Genomic DNA, 22,357 nt, shown 5'->3' with positions numbered 1-22,357 from the left:
GCTTCCTGTATGGCCAGCTTCCCGGCTAGTCATTATATGTGACGAGGGAGCATGGAACCGGCTTCCCGGCCAATCAGGAATCCGAGCAGCGTGTAATGACTCGCTAGGCATCGGAGCATTTGGACGAGTACTTGGCCACATACTCTGCATCCGCACCGATACTGGTGTCGGTGCATCACTAATATTAAACTTATTAAAGTTACTTGTTTTTTAGACACTAGTGATTATCATTTCAAAACCACACAAGTCTAACAATATATGTGAAGTCAATAAAAAAAATTCAATTACTTCAAGGGGCTTGGTTTTCGTTCTCAGGTCAGAAGTCTATTATTATCTTAGTGCTGAGGTTGGGTAGCGACACCTGGGTTTTTCAGAGTACTCTAGTGTGTTGGTCAGTTTGGCGTTTGTCGTAGTGAACAGTGCGAGTTTTATCTTACCGCATAACCATTAACTGCTGCAATGACTGGTTTCTTTACAGTGGACACATGATTCCAGTGCGACAGGAAGCCTCCTCCATAACATTCTTGGAAGGTTCTATTTTGCATCTCTTTAATGTCTGCCCCAGCTGCCAGGAATGAACAATCATTCATTTTAGAAATTGTTAGCACAATAACTTAAAACTTAAAGTAGAACTACAGTCAATCTAAAAAAACAACAACAACAAAAATCACACCCGAGGCAGGCTGTCCACCCCAGTCAGACTGGGCCGTCTTTTCTTTAAGTACCCCTGGGATCGTTTTTTAAATACCACTAGGCACTTTCTTTGATTGGGTTATGACTCTCTTCCTTCTGCAACAAATCACTGCATTGTTGACACCCTTCTGCAGTAGCATCTTAAATGTAGGGCCGTATAAATGTTGGTGTTGTTCAAAGCACTATCAGTTAATAGCTACTCCAACGTCTCATACCCCTACCCATTCCTATAGATCAGCGGTAGGCAACCTTGGTACTCCAGCTGTTGAGGAACCCATGAGGCATTGTTAGACTCTGACCGGTATGACTGCCAGGGCTGAAGCACCGAGGTTGCTTACCCCTGCTAGAGATTTACAGCACATTGCCCTATATGCAGAGGCTTAGAGAAATGGTGTGGTGACACTATTGACCTTATATGGCCACATGGCCATATTAGGTCAATCTCATGGCCATATTAGGTCAATGTCATGGCCATGTGGTCATATAAGGTCAATGTCCTGTTTGCAGTTAATTGGGCCGCCACTCCGAGATTTCCTCCAGGTTCAGTCCAAGCCAGCTTTCATCCCTAGCTACAAGTCTGAGAAGAAAATGCTGACTGAATTTTCAATGATCAAAACCATCCTAGTACTCATTCAAGAAGCATCGATCTGTGCTGTATTTACACACAAAACCCTAACTTGACTTCTTCAACTTAAGATCTAAAGCCCAACTTAAGCCAACACTTTTAATGGTGTTTTGGATGGAGCAGTCAAGGGTTGGAACATCTGCAGGGTTTTTATTTCTGTGTGCACCTTTCTGCAAAGGTGACCCCCATTTCTTGCATTTCTTATCCTGGGGTCATAAGGGTGTCACTAAAAAACCCGGGGGCGTATAAACTATGACTGGCGGTTGTAGAGGAATGCAACATCTCACGCATCACATTGCATTACAATTAGAGTATTATGCCGCAGTTCATATAGAAACCATGACCTTGACTGTTTTGTGCCATCATTAAGTTGGTATGATACTGCACCCCTCCATTATGCCAAAATACTGAAACTCATTTTCTGAAAAATTAATAATGTGACGCAGATTGTGAGACATATTGCACTTTGGCATTTTTCAACATTTAAAAGCACTTGCGGCATCTTCCTGTTCAACTTGAATATTTTGGTGCATTCCATAAATCAGTGGTCTGTGTGCCATATATTCTGTGCACCATCAATATTTTATCAAACCCAGTGACACCCCTTAGTGGAGTAGGAGGCAGCAATGAAAACCTACTAGGAGCTCTAACTCTTCCTCATTCCATTTAAAATTGATTACAATCAATTCTGGATGGAGATGGACTTTAATATTAAGTGACATTTTATGCTACCATACTTGCTGCATGTTGTCGGTACACACATATGACAATTTAAAGAAGAACTTCGGGCATTTAAAAAATTTACCCTTGCAGTGGCTGCTCATTTTGGTCTAGGGTCTAAAATAAAGAAGATACACTCATCTGATCAAACATTGCTGCTGTGAACCATAACTAACCAGCAAAGGCTTTCTCACTGCCGGTGATAACAACTGCTCCAATCTGAGGGTCCCCTTCAAAGGAGTCTAGAGCCTGGTTAATCTCGGTCATCAGTCCATCACACAAAGCATTGAGGGCTTTGGGGCGATTCAGCTGTATAAAACCCACATTCTCATTCTTCCCTTTGCGCTCCACCAAAATATACTGATATGATGGGCCTGCTAGAATAAAGAAAAAAAGTGGTCACTGATTAAATACAGTATCACACCCGTTATGCTTTCAGAGTTAAAAGAGACTTGGGGGTCTATTTATAAACAATTCACAGAGACATTTGCCCTGTGAATCTCTGTGAACGTTGTTCTGTGCACATTGCTCCTCAGCTCCATCTAATGGCCATAATGCGGTATTAGAGAACGATACATTCAACCTGCAAAGAAAATATACTAAGAACATTTGATTTTGCCTCTATTCGCACAGAATGAACATTCACAGGGATTTGCAGGGTGAATAGCTCTATTGTTTATAAATAGACCCCACCCCATAGTATTTAAAAGCACTATGAGGCGAGTGAAAATCACTCAGCCTCATAGTTCGATCCGACCTGTGACAATGAAACTTTCACACGTCGGCTCAATAGATCGGAAAGTGAGCGAACACATACCGTCGCTCGCTCACTTCTCAATCCTGTGCCTGCAGAGAGCCGCGACTGTCACTCACGGCTCCCTGCAGGGATTCCCCCCCTCTTCTGTCCGATCCTCCAGCGCTGAGTGGTGGAATGGACGGGGAGGGGGCGGTTACAGCTGGCTCTGCCTCTAGATAGGCAGAGCCAGCTCTCACTCACGCAGCTGAGTGGATCCAGACAGTATTGTTGGGATCCGTCACGGCTGCGCGGTCTCAGTATACCGCGAGCTGTAGCTCGCGGTATACTGAGCTTTGGGTGATGCTAGTTTGTGTCCTCCCGTTACCCTTAGGAGAACTATGGGGAAAAGCACTGACCCCATAGTTCTCCTTTAAATGCTGTATAACTCTAGTCCTCTAAAGGTTGAAATCCAGCAACAGGATCTCTTTAAAGGCCATCGTTTTCACACAATTTTAAGATTATTCCTATTAATCTAATGCAAAGACATAAAGTGACCCAAGTCATTATTCTTGCGATCCAATCTATCTATCTATCTATCATCCCACCTGTGCACAGAGCCCTGATATGCCCCATTGATACACATTTGAGTGTAATGTTGTACAGTTTCTTTGTCTTTGTAAATGGGAAATCCACTGTAAGCCTATCCATTAAGCCTGGTCTGCCCCAACTTCAAGTGGAAGTCCAGTCACATGTTTGAAGACACACAGGACTAGACCAGTCATTTCCCAATCATTTACAATAATATATTTATCACTACTGTAAGTGTTCTTTAAACAGAAAAGCCAGAGCATTCATTTCAACAACAATCTTCCCATAAGATTGTTTGTGCATTCAATATATTTTATGTATGTTATTTACCTGTAAAAGCCTCCCTTGTGTACTGAGCTCTGTGCCGCCATCTTGGATGTGATGTCAGTAGTCCTAGCAGACTCAAGTGACACTCTATAGCAGGGGTCGGCAACTCCCGGCACGCGTGCCCTGCCTGGCACGCGAGGTCTTGGCATCTGGCACGCGCTCTCTTTCTTTAGTTTACATGTAATTGACAGCTCCCTCAAGCTGGCTGTCAATTACATGCCTGGTCCACCCACCTTCCGTAAGTGGTGAATGTTATAGGAGCGCAATGGCGCGCTGAGGATGCCTTCAAATCGGTCTACCCCAGCTCCTGCCTAGAAAGAAAGCTCATCTGCCGGCCCGTCGGACATGAACGGGCTTTCTCACTCACCATGCGGATTTCACCGCCGATTACGCTGGCTGAGAGTACAAAAAAGTAAAAGGTGCTGGAGGATGGCCAGAAATATTGCTGTGAGTGCCACATGCATACCGTTTACCTGCACAAATCTTAGTCCTCATACCTGCACACATGCAGACCCTCACAAATGCACAGCATGATCAACAGCCACAAATAGCTTTGCTTTTAATTCTGCACTAATCTGTAGGATAAGAATAAAATCAATGCTATTTGTGATGATACTGCTCTGCATTTGTGAGGGTCTGAGTGTGTGCCTAATATGTCTTGATCCATGTAGTTAGGGAAGACTGCCTCTACAATAGTTTTTTTTTTTTTTCTTTCAAGCATGACAAATTGCAAATGTATCAATCATACAGTGTTTTTAGCTAATATGCAGACTGAAGTGTGTAAATTGGAGCTGGTCTGCAGGAAATTAGTGGTACTCTGAGGTCTGCCATGTGTTAGAGGTGGTCTGAGGTCTGCAATTTGGTGGTGGTTTGAGGTCTCCCATGCGTTGGTTGTCTGAGGTCTGCAATTTTGTGGTGGTTTGAGGTCTACCATGTATTGGTGCTAGTCTGAGGTCTACCATGTATGGGTGCTGGTCTGAGGATCGCCGTGTAATAGTGCTGATCTGAGGTCTGCCATGCAATGCGTGTATTGGTGCTGATCTGAGGTCTGCCATGCAATGCGTGTATTGGTGCTGATCTGAGGTCTGCCATGCAATGCGTGTATTGGTGCTGATCTGAGGTCTGCCATGCAATGCGTGTATTGGTGCTGATCTGAGGCCTACCGTACATTGCTGCTAGTCTGACATCAGCTGAAAGTAACATCCTACAGGCCAGACATAGCACAACTGAGCCATGGAATACAGGCACAGGGATCACACTTTTTAGCATAAACATAACATGTTTTGTGTGTGCATTCCTTTTTTTGTCACTTATAGTTGTGCTGCTAATAACAAAGTAAACACATTACCATTATTAGTCAGTTTAACTTACTATTAGCAGTACAGCTATGAGTGTAAAATGTGATATTTAACTAATACTATGGTGCGCTATTGTTCATTGGCACCCAGTTGTCTGATGGTTGCAAAAATGGCACTCGGGGTGTAAAAGGTTGCTGACCCCTGCTCTATAGCATTCTTTTTCACTCCTCCCCTGGCAGCTACATAACAGGTTATGTAGGGAGGTGAGGGGCAGAGGAGCTGGGCTGGGCCAGCAGACAGTGATCAGACATTCCAAGAAGAGGAGAGGGCTAGGACATGGCAGAAGGGAGGCGGCTGTGCTAGGGAATGACCTAATCAAATATGATAGCAAGTTCAGCACCACATAATGCAATAGAAAATCATTTTGGAAAAGTAAAACACTGCAACTTAGCATTTAATACTGGATAATTCTGTGCTTTTACCTGCAATATGTTAAGTTGGTGACAGGGTCTCTTTAAGATCTTACAAAAGGGGTCATTCCCTGTCACGTGACATGGAACACACCTATGACATTGACCCTAGCAGTCTCCATTACCAGTCTACCAGGGGCCCCTTCATAACAAAATAAGGTATAAGCAGTTTAACTGCTAATAGAAAGGAATAGAATTCATCACCTTTGAAAAAAACATGACACCATCCATTACAATTGTTCGAAATTCAAACTTGAACTCCAGTGTGAAACTTTGCATCTGTGCAGGAGCTTCCTGTAATAGAGACCAGTGAATTCTGCTCTGTCTCCTTGTGCAGATGACTGGTCTTATCTCCACCCCCTCTTGTAGTTTTTTGAAGGAAGCCTGTAGGGGATGGGGTCTGCTGGGCCCCTCCCACAGCTCAGCACAGGCTATGTACAGCACATTGGTGATGTCACCACTACTTTTATAAGGGAATATCTGGCTCTGCAAAGGCATTTGGTGCACACAAAGTGGATTTATATCCTTTGTGAATATTGCAGAATGTGTTTAAAGTTTTTGTGCCTGAAGTTTAACTTTAAACTATGTATTATTTATAACTAGGTTGTTTTCTTATATCCTTGCCAGTTCACGTCTATCCGCATGGTAGTTTAACCAGAATCACGTATATGGAAGAGATTGTGATATTTATAGGGTAATGTGCCACCATCAGTCTGGTGTGTTCAGCGTGAGAATAAAAAAAGAATTTATTGAGTCCTGTTTAGAAATATTTTGTAAATATATTATAAATAACACAAATCAGATCTACAGGTTATACATATGTGCTAAAATCTTCATCTGTTGCTGCAGTATTGACATTCAGACATGGTGGCCTCTTTGGTCTTTTTTGCACATATTACTGCATGCTCGAATACACGTTTTTGCCATTTCAAAGCTTCTTACTTGGAGAAGCAGAACATTAGGCGCAAAAAAAACCCCTGAAGTCTATTGGGGCCAAAGAAGCTCCTGTACTTTGCTGAGCGATTGCAGATCGCTCATATGTGAACGGCCATAACAGAATAACATGGAAATCTAATTGTCTGAAGTGTACCTGGAAAATTGTTACACAATGGGTTGTAAAAGGCAGAAGCGCATCGAAGTCCCAGGTTACACTCACACCACTGAGAGCCAGGCTTAGTACATTAGACTTTTATATGTTATTCTGCATACAGCCATGTTGTTGATAGGTATCATACAACTGTGCTAAGCTCACTACACGCGTTACAATCCGATTGTGCAATTACCTTTAGACCCTTGGTTCTCAAATGGTGGGTGTTCAGTGGGTCTCAGCGTGCCTTCCACTTTTCTAGCTCAGAGGTTCCTCAGCCTCCCCCTAGCGCAGCACTGTCAGTTCTCTTGCCAAGCGGCCATTCAAAATATGCTGCCCGGTGCAGAGTGCCAGCTTGTGATGGGGCTATGGCCGCGAGGGAGCTCCATCCTTACATGCAGTGCATACATCTCCCTCAGTGTCCTGTAGAGGTGCGTAGACTGGAGTGACATCACATTCTGGCTCCAGGCACCTCTTCATGGCGCGCAAGGGTGCTGTACAAGCAAAGTACATATGGATGGAGTTTCGTCACAGCACAGCAGCCCACCCTGGACCCCAGGCTGAGGATCCACTCCAGTTGTCGTAAGGTAGGGAGACTGGGTAGATCTTAAAAACATTTTTTTGTGTGTGTGAGAATGTGTCTGTTGTTGTGTATGCATGTCAGTGTTTTTGAGGGCCCATTCACACTAGTACAATGCGATTAACGCACTGTACCACACAATCGCACCCACTGCGCATTCTGGTGTGGGAGGTGTGTTGCGTTGCGATTCATTTGAATGGTACCCCAAACACACCTTCCACCCAGTTTGTACGCCAGCACCAAAATGCGCAGTACCCTAATGCCGTCCGTTCCACTGCACTGCGACTTGGGACATGACTTAAAGGAGCACTATGAGATAAGTGATTTTCACTTATTCTCATAGGTAGAGCCGATGTGTGACCATGAAATGGTCACACATCGGCTCTATTAATCTGGAAGGGAGCGAACACATACATATGTATTGGGAGCGAACAATACATATTCTATTCTATGGTTACCCCATAGCATTATGGTTACCCCCATAATTCTATTTTAATTACCAAAGACAAAGGTCACTGACAGTTTTCGCAGGCTTAAAGGAGAACTATGGGGTTAAGACTTTTCCCCATAGTTCACCCTGTAGCTCGCGGTATACTGAGCCACCGCAGCTGAAGCGGATCCCGACAATTGTGCAGGGATCCGCCCAGCTGTGTGAATGACAGCTGGCTCTGCCTATCTAGAGGCAGCCAGCTGTACCCGCCCCCTCCCCGTCTGTCCCGCCAGTCAGCGCTGGCGGATCAGAGCGGGGAGGGGGGAATCCAGCCCCTCCCCTGTCACGGCAGAGAGCCGTGACAGGATCGAGAGGTGAGCGAACGCAGGTATGTGTTCGCTCACCTCCCGATCTACTGAGCCGACCTGTGACAGTCTCATTGTCACAGGTCGGCTAGAACTATGAGGTGAGTGAAAAGCACTCACCTCATAGTTCTCCTTTAAGTGAACTTGGTTTTCACTAATCCCATGCACATCCGATATTATGATCAGATTGTAACATGTATGGTGAGCCTTAGAGAAATAATAAAAGTACCAACTACCTGTACATATATACAGCATAGGAGGATTTCACTCTATCTGATGATCCACAGTCAAGGCACAGAGCATATGCGAGTCAAGGCACACAGCACAGCGCAGATTTACTAATGATCCCTCCTGCAATCATTGTCCATACAGTCCCAGCCTAGCACAGCCCCGCATTCAAACTGAATACACCGCCGTTATATATTTCTATCCCATCCACACAATATACCAGCGCTGTAGCCCCGAAAGAGCCCATGGCGGATCTGAAACACAGGTGACAGTCGCGTTATCCCTCTACACAACGCAGCCATGTTTCCCTCGTCACGCATGCGCAGAAGCAGCGCCCTTGTAATTCCCGGCTCCTCCAGCAAGGACGGGCCAACGGCGCATGCGCATAGTGTGCTCAAAGTCTCAGTGTTTATTACATAGTTTTGACATGATAAATGCTGTTTTTATATTTCTGTGGTTGGACGAAGGGAAAAAAATGCTAATCTATAAGAAAAAGTGATTTTAAAGAATAAGAGCTATTTCTAAGTCATCACATTATAGTGGTGTGTTAAAGGTGTGTTGTGTTATGTTTAATTCTGAATGGCACGCTATGGCGGTAGTGCAGTAGCATGTGTTGTGTTGTCATGCACGGAACATAACTAATACATGTGCTATTTTTTCATAGTACCGCAACGCTCGCTATTGTTAGATTGTGAGCCCTCACGGGCAGGGCCCTCCTTACTATCTTGTCTTGAATAGTATTGTAATTGTAATGATTGTAATGTTGTAAACGCTGCACAAACTGTTGGCCAGTGGCGTCACAAGGGGGGTGCGGCCCGCACCCAGGTGACACCATTGGAGGGGTAACACTAAAATGACTGACAGTCATTTTGGTGTCACCACCCTTTGAAAAGTCGGAGCGCTCGGTCATGGACCGAACGCCCGACAGTATCAGGAGAGAGAGAAGGGGACCTGGTGGCATACCTTATCCCGCCAGGTGACTGTCCTCTCCTCTCTCTGCCGGCGTCCATCACCAAGATGGCCGCCGGCAGGTATCAGAAGATTGCCGCGCGTGCGCAATGACGTCTTGGCGAGTCAGCGGGGTGACACCCGATAACCGCTCCGGTTGTCACCCAGCCTCGGGACGCCCCTGCTGTTGGCGCTATATAAATCCTACATAATAATTGTGGTACCGTGTTTTGCAGCACATACATTATATCAGAAACTCCACATCAAAGTGCTGAAATCACATCAGAGTCCTCAGTCCCCACTTCACACCAGAGCCCCCTCTCACACTAGGAGCCCCCTTCACATCTGTAATCACCCCTTACCTCAGAGTCCCCCTTCACATCAGATTCCACCCTTCACCTCAGAGTCCCCCTTCACATCAGATTCCACCCTTCACATCAGAGCCCCCTTCACATCACATTCCACCCTTCACTTCAGTGCTCACCCTTCACCTCAGATTCCACCCTTCACATCAGAGGCCCTCTTTACATCAGATTCTACCCTTCACCTCAGAGCCCCCCTTCACCTCAGATTCCACCCTTCACCTCAGAGCCCCCCTTTACATCAGATTCCACCCTTCACCTCAGAGCCCCCCTTTACATCAGATTCCACCCTTCACAGCAGATTGCACCCTTCACACCAGAGCTTCCCCTTCACATCAGACTCCCCTCCCATAACATCAGAGCCCCCCTTCACATCAGAACCCTCCTGTACATCAGAGACCCCTTCACATGCGGCTGCATGGCAGAGGGTAGGAGGCAGCTTAGATAGAGGTGGACTTCTGTCCTTTTCTGCATGAAAGGAGAAGCAACACACTAACGAGCTCATCACTTTATCAGTTTGGGGGGAATTCATCAAAACTGGAGCAGACAAAATCTGGAGCAGTTGTGCATGGTAACTAATCAGCTTCTCTCTTCAGTTTGGTCAGTTAAGATTAGAAAATCTTAACTGACCAAACTGAAGATTCTTCTGTGGTTCTTCTGCCACATTTTTTTCATTCCACCATAGTGTAAGCAGGCACAAATAGCTTATGTGAAAGACAGAAGCTAATTGGTTGACATGCACAGCTGCTCCAGATTTTGTCTGCTCAAGTTTTGATATATTCTCCTCTTTGTCTCCTCCTATCAGCATGCTCTTTGGCAGCATATGAGTTGATTGGCTTCTTGCACTGCTTCTCCTTTTCCCAATCTGGGCTTTGCTGTACATGGGTACAAGTGGCTGATACCAGATCAGATTCATATATTTTGCATTTGCATTAAAAGAAAATACATTTATTGACCTAGTTTGGCTAAGTCATGCAAGAGAGTGTCTGGAGGGGTCCTAGCAAGGAAAGATCTGACTGAGACAACAAGGCCAGATGCATTCCATTGCCTATCCCAACACATATTTGTACCCGGGTGCAATGCTAGTTTGCTATTGGCTGTTGCAAATTGAAATAGCCTATAGGAATCAAGCAATGCATTCCTATGGCCCCCCCCAAAAAAAATGTTCTATTCTGACACGGCTTGAGCGGTACAGGCTATAGTGAATAGCCCGTACAGCAGCCTTTCAGTTCTACTGAACCGAAGGGGTCCTGTAGAAATATGAAACAGCAAGGCAACAATGGAGAAAACAACCAGGAAAAATTATCTTGTAGTGGAAATATACAGCAACATGTGCAGGATGAGACTAGGATAGTTGTGTATATGCTAATAAGGCACTAATATCAATACAATAGAAGGGAAGGGAAAAGGAAAAATGTGGAGGAAGTTGGCGTACAGTGTCCTTGAAAGGGAAAAGCAAATGCTATATAACAAGAAGAGGTACGATGAAAGAGTTGTGAAAAACAGAGAAGGCGGGGAGGGGCAGAATGAAGGGAGTCTAGGAAAATGGTGAAAAAGTGAGGAAACAAGAAGGTAAGAGAGGAGAGAGAAAGGAGGAGAGCAGCTGCCTTGAAAAGGTGAAGAGCGGTTATCACGTGAGAGTTAGAGTTATGTGGTCCAGTTCAGGGAGAGCAATGGAAAACTATGGTGTCCAGACCTTTTTGAAATTTTTTGTAGGCGTCTGTGAGAATACTAGAAAGGTGTTCATTCACAAAAAACCCTGCGTGCACTGCTGAAATTCATTATAAGGAATGCAGTGTTTCATCCAGGAGTGGGCTATAGTTTGTTTAGCAGCTAACAAAACAAAGTCCACCAATGTTCACTGAGAGCGAGTTAGGGGCTCTATTTCAAAGTGGAGTAGGGTATGTCAGGGGTCCCTGCGAATGGGTGTATGTACTAACGAGGATATAAGCTTATATATTCTTGTCCAGAAGCAAACTACAAAGGGACACGACCACCAGATGTGCATGATGTCACCCGATGTACTGCAACCTCTAAAACAGTGATTACGTTAGGTAGGCTGCAAATGAGTATTCCTACTGGGGACTAAATACCATCTCATAAGTTCTTTATAGGCCGACTCTTGTGTCGTCATGTTGCGGGAGCATTCTGAAATAGCAGCCCAAATGTTGGACCATTCTTCAATAGGTCTAGTATGGTGTAAATCTCTATGCCATGTCTCAACATAGCTTTGGATAGCGGGGGAAGAAAGTGAATTTAATTGCGAGTATAGCATAGAAATGAGGTGGGGAGAGCCTTTGATGCATTTATGTTCAAAGAATGCGAGGGGCACAAAGATGTCCCATCCCAAATTCAAAGACTTAACCCAATGTCTAATCTGGATATATTCTAAAAAAACTCAATTGAAGGAGAGTGAGATTTAGAAACTATAGAATCCCAAGTCTAAAGTCACATAGGGAATGTTAAGCGGTGGTGTAGCCTTGAGTTGACCGCCAGCTAAAGGCGAAAGGACTATCAAAAGCGGGAGGGATCATAGGATTTCCCAGAAGTGTAGTAAGAGGAAGTTATGAAGATATTAGGCAACCAGAGAATTTGACCGAGTCCCAGATTCTAAAAGAGTGAAGAAGGACAGGGCTAAGTGTGGTAGTTTCTTAGGGAGCCATAATACCTGCTATCCTACCTGTCATACTCTTCTGCACATAATACCTGCTCTCCTAGCTATCACACTCTTCTCCTGCGCATAACACCTGCTCTCCTACCTTCCACAATTGTTTTCTATTGCATGCACATACGTCCCCTTGTCATACCCTCCACACTCCTCTCCTGTACATAATACCTGCTCTCCTACCTTCCACAACTTTTTCCTACTCCTGCACATACTGCCCCTTGTCATATCCTCGGCATTCCTCTCCTGTACATAATACCTGCTCTCCTACCTTCCACAACTTTTTCCTACTCCTGCACATACTGCCCCTTGTCATATCCTCGGCATTCCTCTCCTGTACATAATACCTGCTCTCCTACCTTCCACAACTTTTTCCTACTCCTGCACATACTGCCCCTTGTCATATCCTCGGCATTCCTCTCCTGTACATATTACCTGCTCTCCTACCTTCCACAACTCATTTTACTCCTGCACATACTACCACTTGTCATAACCTCCACACTACTCTCCTGCACATAATACCTGCTCTCCTACCTACCACACTCTTCTCCTGCACATAATACCTGCTCTTCTACCTATCACACTTTTCTCCTGCACATAATACCTGCTCTCCTACCTATCACACTCCTCTCCTGCACATAATACCTGCTCTCCTACCTTCCACACTCTTCTCCTGCAAATAATACCTGCTCTCCGACCTATCACACTCTTCTCCTGCACATAATACCTGCTCTCCTACCTTCCACACTCTTCTCCTGCAAATAATACCTGCTCTCCGACCTATCACACTCTTCTCCTGCAAATAATACCTGCTCTCCGACCTATCACACTTTTCTCCTGCACATAATACCTGCTCTCCGACCTATCACACTTTTCTCCTGCGCATAATACCTGCTCTCCTACCTTCCACAATTCTTTCCTATTCCTGCACATACTGCCCATTGTCATACGCTCTGCACTCCTCTCCTGCACACAGTGCCAGCTGCCATACCCTTTGCACTCCTCCCCTACATCTACTACCCACTTTTATACCCTCCACACTCCTCTCATGCACATACTGCCAGCTGCCATAGCCTCTGCACTACTCTCCTGCACATACTACCCACTGTCATACCCTCTGCAGTTCTCTCCTGTACACACTGCTTGCTGCCATATCCTCCACTCTTCTTCTGCACATACTGCATGCTATCCAACCCTCCACCCTCTTCTTCTACATATACTATCCATTGTCATGCCCTCCACACTCCTCTCCTGCACATACTGCCTGCTCTCATACCATCCACACTCCTGTCAATGAAATTGTTTTCTTATCCACGTTTGGTCTTTAAAATCATAACAAGGTCTTTCCTACAGCAACCACATGCAGTATATACATGTGAGAGTATAAAATAACCCTCTGAATAAAATACAATTCAAGTTCTATCTGACCAACTGCCACAGTCTGGGTGACACATACACCCTGTCCACTATTACTCATGTAATCAGAAGCCATTTCTCATTCTAGGTATTGAGTTCTTTGGTCTTCTTGTTCACTTACTGGTTTTCCTAATCACAGTACTGTGTCTTAATGGTATGTAATGTGGTTATTATTAATATCTACTCTTCCTTATCACACTTCTTTAGAGTTGGACAATCATGCCATAATGGAAGACTCTACCTACTGCATTTGTCTGCTTGGGCTCTGATTAAGGCCGTGACACACTGCACGCAAAGCCGTGCAGAGCGAAGCAAAGCTATCCGGCACGGAGCTTTGCATGCAGTGTGTGAGCTGACTGCAGTCAGATGATTGACTGCACCTTCAGCCAGTCGGCTCGTGCTTAACAACCGGTCAGACGTCGCATCCCGTCGCGCCGGTTTATACGCGCGAGACGATTGGCTGAAGTTGAAATTGTTCATCTCGGCACGCTCAGCTCCGCGAGCTCTCGCCAGCTGAGGTGCCCAAAAGAAAATGACATAACACTGCTCGCAAAGGCAGCGCGCCACCGCTCCGCGCTGCTTCGCCTGCAGTGTGTCACGGCCTTTACTCTCCTCTGATGAAAGTATTCACTTTCCACTGCTATGAAGGATTAAGCAACATTTTGGAGGCAGGTATATTTGTACCTGTGTGTTAGGTTGTGTAGTTGTATAGCTAACATGACAAAAATTATGACTCACAACAACAAAATCCAGAAAGCATATTTATTATGAAACACATATCAATATTTGGGATAAAAAGTTTGGCTTTTTTAGCAATTTATTGTAAAGCACACCATCTCAATAACAAAGGTTAAACACATCCACACAGTATAAGACTATACACCATACCAAAGAATGCAGCTTTACAAATGCATTACTTTTCTCATTTATATCTGTTGTGTATACTTATAAGATTTTTTAATAAAAGCATTTCTGTAGGTATAGTAAATGAAATATGAAATTAAATATAGAGGTTGAAGGTAACCTTTAAAAGTACAATGTGTAGGCCATGCAGCTTGGCAAATGCACTTAAAGGTACAATAAATACAACTTGGCCACATAAGAGTCTGTTGAAATTTAAGTGAGTTCTAAATATATGGAACCTGAGACTGCAGTAAGATCTGCAGTAGTTATCTTTAGTCATTTTCTAAATTAGCAACATTTTCACCCTATCAGTACAAATTATCTGATATAATGGGGGACAACTGTGTTAATATTGATAACGACCTGGATTTAGGATTTGGTTAGTAGAATGAATCAACCAAGTAGTCCCCCTCTTTCTGAAGCTGTGTCTTATATAGGACGTTTCACCTATCCAGCTAAATTCTGCACATCTGAAAACATTCCATACTTATGTGAACCGTGTGCAAGGAAAATAAAGCAGCTGGGCCTGTACAGGATATAACTTGAAGCATCTTTTTATTTCTACTAAAAGCTTTTAACATTTTTCCTAAACCTGAATCAAACCAGGTAAGTTATGCTTTAAAGCCAAGTCTGGGCATTTTTTTAAATGGTGCCCCAGCCATAGTAAAAATACAAAAAGCAGCTTTGGCTGCCATTCTCACTTAATCGTTGGTACCATTTCTCTCAATATTAAGGGTTCAATGATGCCTTCAAAACAGAAAACTGAGGACATATTGTTAGTGTAGGGCATCGTGGAAAGGGGTGAACATGGGTGTTAACATGGCACCCTGCACTCATAATGTAATGGTAGAGAGAGTGGTGATGACACCAGCATGTCAGCACCATTCTCTGCATCATTAAGAACTTTCCAGCGCAGGAGAAGAGGCAAAGAGGAAGAAGACCCTGTGAATCATGTGATGGCCTGAAGACATCTCTAAAAGGTAAGTATATAAAAAGATAAAAGTATCAAATACACATTGGGGATGACTCCAGGGGGAGGGAGGGGTCCACTGATTGAAGGGTGGAGCCCAGATCTGGGCTTTAAAAATTTTTACTTATTTACCAAAGATTTCAGTCCATTAGGCAAGGTTTTAAAGGAAAGTTGTAGAAACTATAACTCAAAAGAACAGCTGGAGGTAAGCGCTATGTGTTAATTACACTTACCTCCATGCTTTCCAAAATACTGGCCTGAAATCTGTGCCTTGAGTGTAGGGGTAGTATTAGTTTAATGCCTCTGTCCCACTTTTTTTCTGCTCACCTATCCCTACTATTTAATGAATGGAAAAATTATTGAGCTAACAGGAAGGCTTGGATCTGGACACAGTTTTCAGAGAGACAGATCTTGAAAAATACAGCACAGAGAAGTATAATTAATGCATAACACTTACCTCTCCCTATCCTTTCCAGGTATATTTCCTGGAGTTCTCTTTGAAGCTCAATAGCTGGGACTCCTTTTGTCATCAATTCCCCCCAAACTGTCATCATTGTTGGCTACTGCCTCCTTGTCAGACATGAAAAAGAAGAGGACCAAGACTGATGAAGAATCTGGCAACAGCATGGAACGTCAATGTCTTTTGAGCGTCTTCAAAGATTTCAGTAGCAAGTGAGGTTAAAAGTTGAGAAGACAGATCCCTTTCATCTACACGCTCAGTATTAGCTAAAACTTTAGTAGAATAAACTATTTATTACAGCATCATAACAAAGATGCAGTTTATAGAGCCTGATTTAAATTATGAACAGAGGTGAAGTGCATTACAAACATCCACATGTGCAAGGGAATTAATGTGTATGTTTTTCAGTATGTTTGACATCATGCCTCACTGTATACAGTTTTCTTAAAGCCTGTCTCTTGGGAAAACACAGGACTCCCCTTGTGTTGGGACTGCCCCCGCACTGCAAGGGTTAAATGCTCATTTAGGTCTAGGGTATTAGGAAAAACAGTTTTACTTACCTGATACTGGCTCCCCTGGCAGTCAGCTCTCACCTTGTCTCCCCTATGCTCTAGCTTGTGAATTGTCCCTGTGCAACAGAGTCACAAAAAACAATGAGGGGAATTTATCAAAACTGGCGCATACAAAATCTGGAGCAGCTGTGCATGACAACCAATCAGCATCCACCATTAATTTTCAAAGCTTAACTGAACAAAATGAAAGAGAGAAGCTGGGTATGGGTTGCCATAGGTAACTGCTCCAGATTTTGTCTGCTCCAGTTTTGATAATCCCCCAAAATGTGTTAAGTAAATCGTATACAATATACATGCATCATGCCAACCATACTGAAAAACAGATTTTGGTTTTACATACACTAGAAAAAAAATAGAGCTTTCCTTTCCAGAGGTTGCTGTTTGAAGTGATCATGGGTTACTTTACAGTTTAGTTAATCAGGCCCATAGGGTTATTCAAGAATATTTATTGTAAATGTTATTTTTGTATTATGCATGGAAGTTTGCAATATCAAGATTTTGTTTCAATGTATTCAATATTCCTAGTCTAAAAACATTAATGATTGTAAACCTGCACTTGAAAAAGCAGGAGTGAACTTTCCCTTTAACACCAATATAAAAGGTTGGCAGTGAGAAATTTTGGTCGACACAACTAGTAGTTGGAAAGAAATTATTTGAGAATCAGTACGCCTTACATGAACAGAGTCTCCATGGATACAAGAGAGTATTGTTGTTGATTAGAATAGCAAAATGAAACAGGTAATAAGGAAACCACCTAATGCAGATTTTGTTTTCCGATGTAGTCCAACATAACCGAAGCAGCACTCCTCTCAGATGTGAGGTTGGAGGACCAATCCTCATCCCTGTTAAAGCACTTTTATTGTGACCTTTATTGTGGATAGATTTTCTGGTTGGGTTTATGCAGCTAATGTTTTTTCATGGTATATTTGAATCATATAATCTTTGTCTGATGATAATTCTTTTCATCCTAGCAACTAGGGTTAGCAACTAGAGATTTTCAATATTCCAGAACAGACTTGCTGGTGAAACCATTAGAGTACTGCTTGTTTAAAGAAAACACTTCCTCAAATTTGTAACTTACACGCAGTGGACTAGGTATAGCTGTTAGAAATAAAACTTAACACTGGTTGTAAAAAGGGGGATCAGAGTGATGGCCAAGCTTGCAGAGAGGGTTTTAGAACCAGAGGTCCATGCCCTGTAGCTGTAGATCCCTTCATTAGTGCGGTTACCATATTGCATCCTCTCTTCTGAACTGTCATCATATCTCCACCTTCTTTTCCCAGCAATTCCAGCTGCTGCTCCTGCCACTACTCCTGCAGCTGCTGCTCCAGTAGCCACCCGGAATGAACCATAACGTGCTGAGCTCTTTGCATGAACTCGAGATCTCCCGCGCGATGATCCTCTGGCTCCTCCTCTTGCACCTCCACGACCTCCTTTGGTTGTGACATTGTGAGCAAGAAGTGCCACTAACAGCAAGATTGACCAACACAGAGCTGAACTGATTCGCATTTTCAGGGACCTGGGAAGCAAAACAAAAAAATACTGAACATGGAGATTGAAACAGCAAACAATATTATGTAAAAAAAAAAAAGATGGTGAAGCCGAAACCAAAACATTGATTTCAACAGATCAAATCATCTACCGGTAATATATTAATATTTTTAATGTTTCTGGTAGTGATAGCAGCTGTGGACCAGAGCTCCCTTGTCTGTCCATCTCCCACAGCCATTCCCGGAATTCTACATTTTCTTGTTAGTTTTCCAGTTAGCATGCTGTTTATACAGACATATGTACAACAACCATTCTTAAATATACTGTGACTAGTATTTCTACTACTAAGTGGTATTAATTTGTATTGAGGTTGTGGTCCATTACTGGAACGAGCTTGGAGTGGTGGCTACTTTACAACACACACAGGGACTGTGATTCTGCCAAAAATCTACCTCCCAGACAGGAATTTTTCTTTTTTTTCTGTGCACAAACAGAACACGCGGGAGTAACGCCCTGGCCAATCATGAGGCTGAACGCACAAAACCCAGAAGAGACTGTGAGAAAATGGCAGCACCGGTGAGGGGAGAGCAGAAAGCGTAGCGCAGGGGGATCGTTATAAGAGGTAAGTTGGCCATAATGTGCTAATATGCTGTGCACATAATGGTAAACATCACCACAGCACTTTTTTTTAAACCCACTTTAATTCACCCAGATCTATGTGGTCCTAATGAAGCTCAGACTCCAGGAAAGGAAGGGTATCTTTCCACATTCACAAATGATTAAACTTGAAATTACCAAAGTAAGCAATAGGAGCCTTGTGCTAAGCAAGGTATATCTGAAAGCTACAGTGAATTTTAAAAGGGTTACAGAATTCTGCACTCAGACACCAATACGGTAACATATCTGCGTAAGTGTAATTCATAAATAAACACCTATGCCTCATGTAGTGACACAGTCAGCACCATCTGAACAACAGGAATTATAGGTACCAAGTGCACTCAGAAATGGGGGGGGGGGCAGCAGGGAGATGATCCATGGGTAGGCTTAGTGGTGTGTGGCTCTAAAAAAGCAGGTAGAAGTATCCTACGTGGTAACTGAAAAACAAGAGTGCCACAACCTAGTGCAATAAATAGGGGGATGTGAGAGAAAAAAGCTAAATTGCACTCACATAGTACAAATATAGGTATTTATTGTTCTGTCCTGACCGCTAGTGTCCTCTGCGATTATGATCACACTGCTTTCCTGTGGCATCCCCCTGGGAGCCGGCTTATTACTTATATATATATATAATATATATTTTAGATATATACACAGTATATATATATATTGGAGTTATCTGTAGAAGCACAGGATAATACAAAGTAACTAAGTGAGAATAAAAATAAAACAAACTGTGGAGGGGTGGAGGAAACCCCTGATGGGAATATAAGGAAATAAAATCAATTGGAATAAAATGAATGGTGTGCTGCCACATCCGGTGTAATTGTCCTTATTTCTGCTGTTTTAGTTACACTACGTACCTATATAATTGCATTTCACTGTGTTATGCTGTATTTCTAACTACAAGTGTAAGATTAGCATTGTTACAGCTTAATCTGTGCATATATGGTATCTTCTGTTTCACCCCTGCTGTTTTCTGTATATTGGTACAGTCTTCTGCTAAAACTTCCTATTTGTCACAATCTACAAAATGTTAAAAAAAAAAACATTTCTAATCTTTACCTTTTTTTGTGAATGAAGCAGAGATTTTAAAATGTGCTTATAAATAGTAGTGGAAAGGCTCCATACCACACTAAATTACACTATAAACTCTTTACAGTAGGCAGCATATTGACGAACGCTAGACTCCTTCTACTAGCTCTCTCTCTCCACATTACCCTCTCAAAGGTAAGGGGGTCTATGTTATCCTGTTAATGGCAAAGATAGGAATGTCTTTTCACTCTAAGAATGACAAGGAATCACATCCTCTGTATTGAGATTGTAAATAAACTACATTGGATTCTACTCTGAGTCAGACTTATCGAGTTGGACACTATCTGTGAATATCACCAAGTCAGTAGGTTGTAACTGCCCGTGCAGGCAAGTCTCAGGAAGGTATGTGCAAATACATAAAGCGGTGGTTGTAACAGAATAAATGGAATGCATGTTATATGGAAACGGATACTTCATTGGAGAAAGAGAACAGCAGGGCCAGGAGATGTATGAAAAAGTGGAATTGCACTGTGGAGGGATGTAAACCCCAAATGGGAATACACAGCCTCAAAGAATGGTTTGAACTCAAAAGATAGGTCACTAGATGATGGTATATATTTCCAAATCCTCATTGAGCCCTATGGGAGACAAGGTGTTTAATTTGTATATCCAGTAAGTTTTGCGCCTAGAGAGTCGTTGGAAACGCTCGGGTGGAGGGAAATGTTCTGGAAACTGTTCAATCGCAAAAACTCAAAGGTCCTGGATAGTGATGAGCTGAAGAGGTCCGAGTTCGGTTCAAATTCGAGCTTTAGAACATCCAAAAAGTATTATTTTCGAACTTAATGCAAGTCTAAGGGGGTAGAACTTTCAAAAACAATTGTCCCCTTTAAGAGGGCTTATATGCAAGTTGTTGGCCATGAAAAAGTTTAGGGGGATCCGGGTAATGCCCTGAGGGACATGAATCAATGAAAAAAAAAACCTTAAAAAATACAGTTTTTAGAGGAGCAGTGTTTTTACTATATTAAGGAAAAATTACCGATTTAAAAAAAAACAGTTTCCCCTATATTAAATGATAAAACATTTATTATTACCCAATTTTCTGGTAAAATATAAAAGACGGGGTCACGTCGGGTAAAAAGACACCAAACATGTCAAGCCTTAAAATTGCGTGCGCGCACGATACCTCAAAAAACAATAATACCCAAAATTGGCCATAGGCGACGCTTTAAAAGCTGTTACCGCTCATCAGTTTAGTGTTATCAGTGATTGATGGCCCTAAAATGATTTTATGGACCCGCTGATCGCCTATATGTCAAACACCCGGTAACGGGTGTGTTTAATGGTCGGGTCTTTTCTGCCCGTGCGTGCCCGCTAGGGGGCGCGCGCAAGCAGAAAATAATTGCCGTCTGGAGACGGCAACCCGCAAATGCAGCAGTGCCGTCCGTCTGTTTTTTTACTACGGGCGGATGGCAAGAGGTTAAATATCACGCCTGGGGGGAGCCCTTAACTCGCCTGTAATGTGGCAAATGTGTACGATGTGTAGAACCTGCTGCAGCAAAACTGACATTTCTAAAGAAAAAAAAATACTTTTTTTTTTTTAAGCGTGCAGTTTAGGAGGGACCACATTAAAAAAAAAGTCATACCAGACCCTTAAGGCCTGGTAGGAATATTTAGGAGGGACCACGTGTAAAAAAAAAAGAAAAGAAAAGTGTGTGGGGTTCCCCCTTAAAGTCATACCAGGCCCTTAAGATCTGGTAGGAATTTTAAGGAGGAACCCTAACCCTAAAAATGGGTGGAAAAAAAACATGGTGTCCCCCTAAAATTCTATACCAGACCCTTGATCCGAGCATAGGCCTGGCAGGGCCGGACAAGCGAGCGCCCTCCCTACCATAAAAGGCCACATGCACTCGGCACTGGGAGGGTGCTTTTCCAGGATCGCCCCTGTAAAAGCACCTTGTGCCTGTGCCGATGGGGACAAGGGCCTCTTCCCCACAAGCCCTGGGACGTTGGTTATGGGGGTGCGGACAGGGGGCTTATTCACATCAGGGTACCCCTTAAATAAAGGGGCACCTAGATGGCGCCTCCCACCTTATGAATGAGTAAGGGGTACCCCTACCCATTCACTAAAGGGTTAAATAAAATTGTAAATAAAAAGTCCAGACTTTTGAAAAAATCCTTTATTTGGAAAAAAAAACAAAAGACAAATCTTTTATTTAACCCCCCCCCCCAAAAAAAATTGATCCACCGACATAATCCATGGTCAATCACGACGTCCAGGGTTGTCCATGACGACGATTCAACGAAATAAAAAATAAAAAAAAAAATACATATAAATCATTTTTTAAAAAACGCCCCGTCCGCTTGCGACGAAAACACGCCGCATTTTGACAGATGCCGCCAAAACATAAACAATTGGGTGGAGCTAGCGGTGACAGCTAGCTCCGCCCAACTGTGTAGTTTTACATCATCTGACAGGTGAGCCATGATTGGGCAAAGTCATCATGACTTTAGCCAAATCATGGCTCTAAAGGTGCCCATACACCTTACAATTATCTGCAGATTTTCTGTGGTCAGATGGAAAAAGTGCAGCAGATTGGTCCAGGTTGAGATTACTCCATCCACACAGTTAAGTGTAGATGGAGGAATCTGTTGCACCTTTTGATCTGACCACAGAAAATCTGCAGATAATTGTAAGGTGTATGGCCAGCTTTACAGACTACTGAGCCCTAAT

The 22,357-nt window shown here is 43.3% G+C and overlaps 1 protein-coding gene across 2 annotated transcripts in view; it reads right to left on the bottom strand.

Annotated features, from left to right (window-relative positions):
- The window catches only part of ECHS1 (enoyl-CoA hydratase, short chain 1), an 18,899-nt gene extending 10,419 nt beyond the window's left edge, over positions 1-8,480 (bottom strand). Inside the window, exons 1-3 of one of the 2 annotated variants that reach the window (XM_018564099.1) lie at positions 8,368-8,480; positions 2,215-2,415; positions 438-565 (exon numbers count right to left, since the gene is read on the bottom strand). In XM_018564099.1, coding sequence (XP_018419601.1) covers positions 438-565; positions 2,215-2,415; positions 8,368-8,467 — 429 coding nt within the window. In that variant the 5' untranslated portion in view covers positions 8,468-8,480. The remainder of the gene's footprint in view (positions 1-437; positions 566-2,214; positions 2,416-8,367) is intronic. The other variant, XM_018564100.1, reaches the window with a different exon arrangement.
- Between the last annotated feature and the right edge of the window lie 13,877 nt (positions 8,481-22,357).

Source organism: Nanorana parkeri, unplaced genomic scaffold, assembly GCF_000935625.1.
Source record: "Nanorana parkeri isolate BGI_ZX_2015 unplaced genomic scaffold, ASM93562v1 scaffold725, whole genome shotgun sequence".
NCBI lineage: Eukaryota > Metazoa > Chordata > Amphibia > Anura > Dicroglossidae > Nanorana > Nanorana parkeri.
Note: the sequence above shows the minus strand (reverse complement) of the source record. Positions and strands in the feature narration are given on the sequence as shown.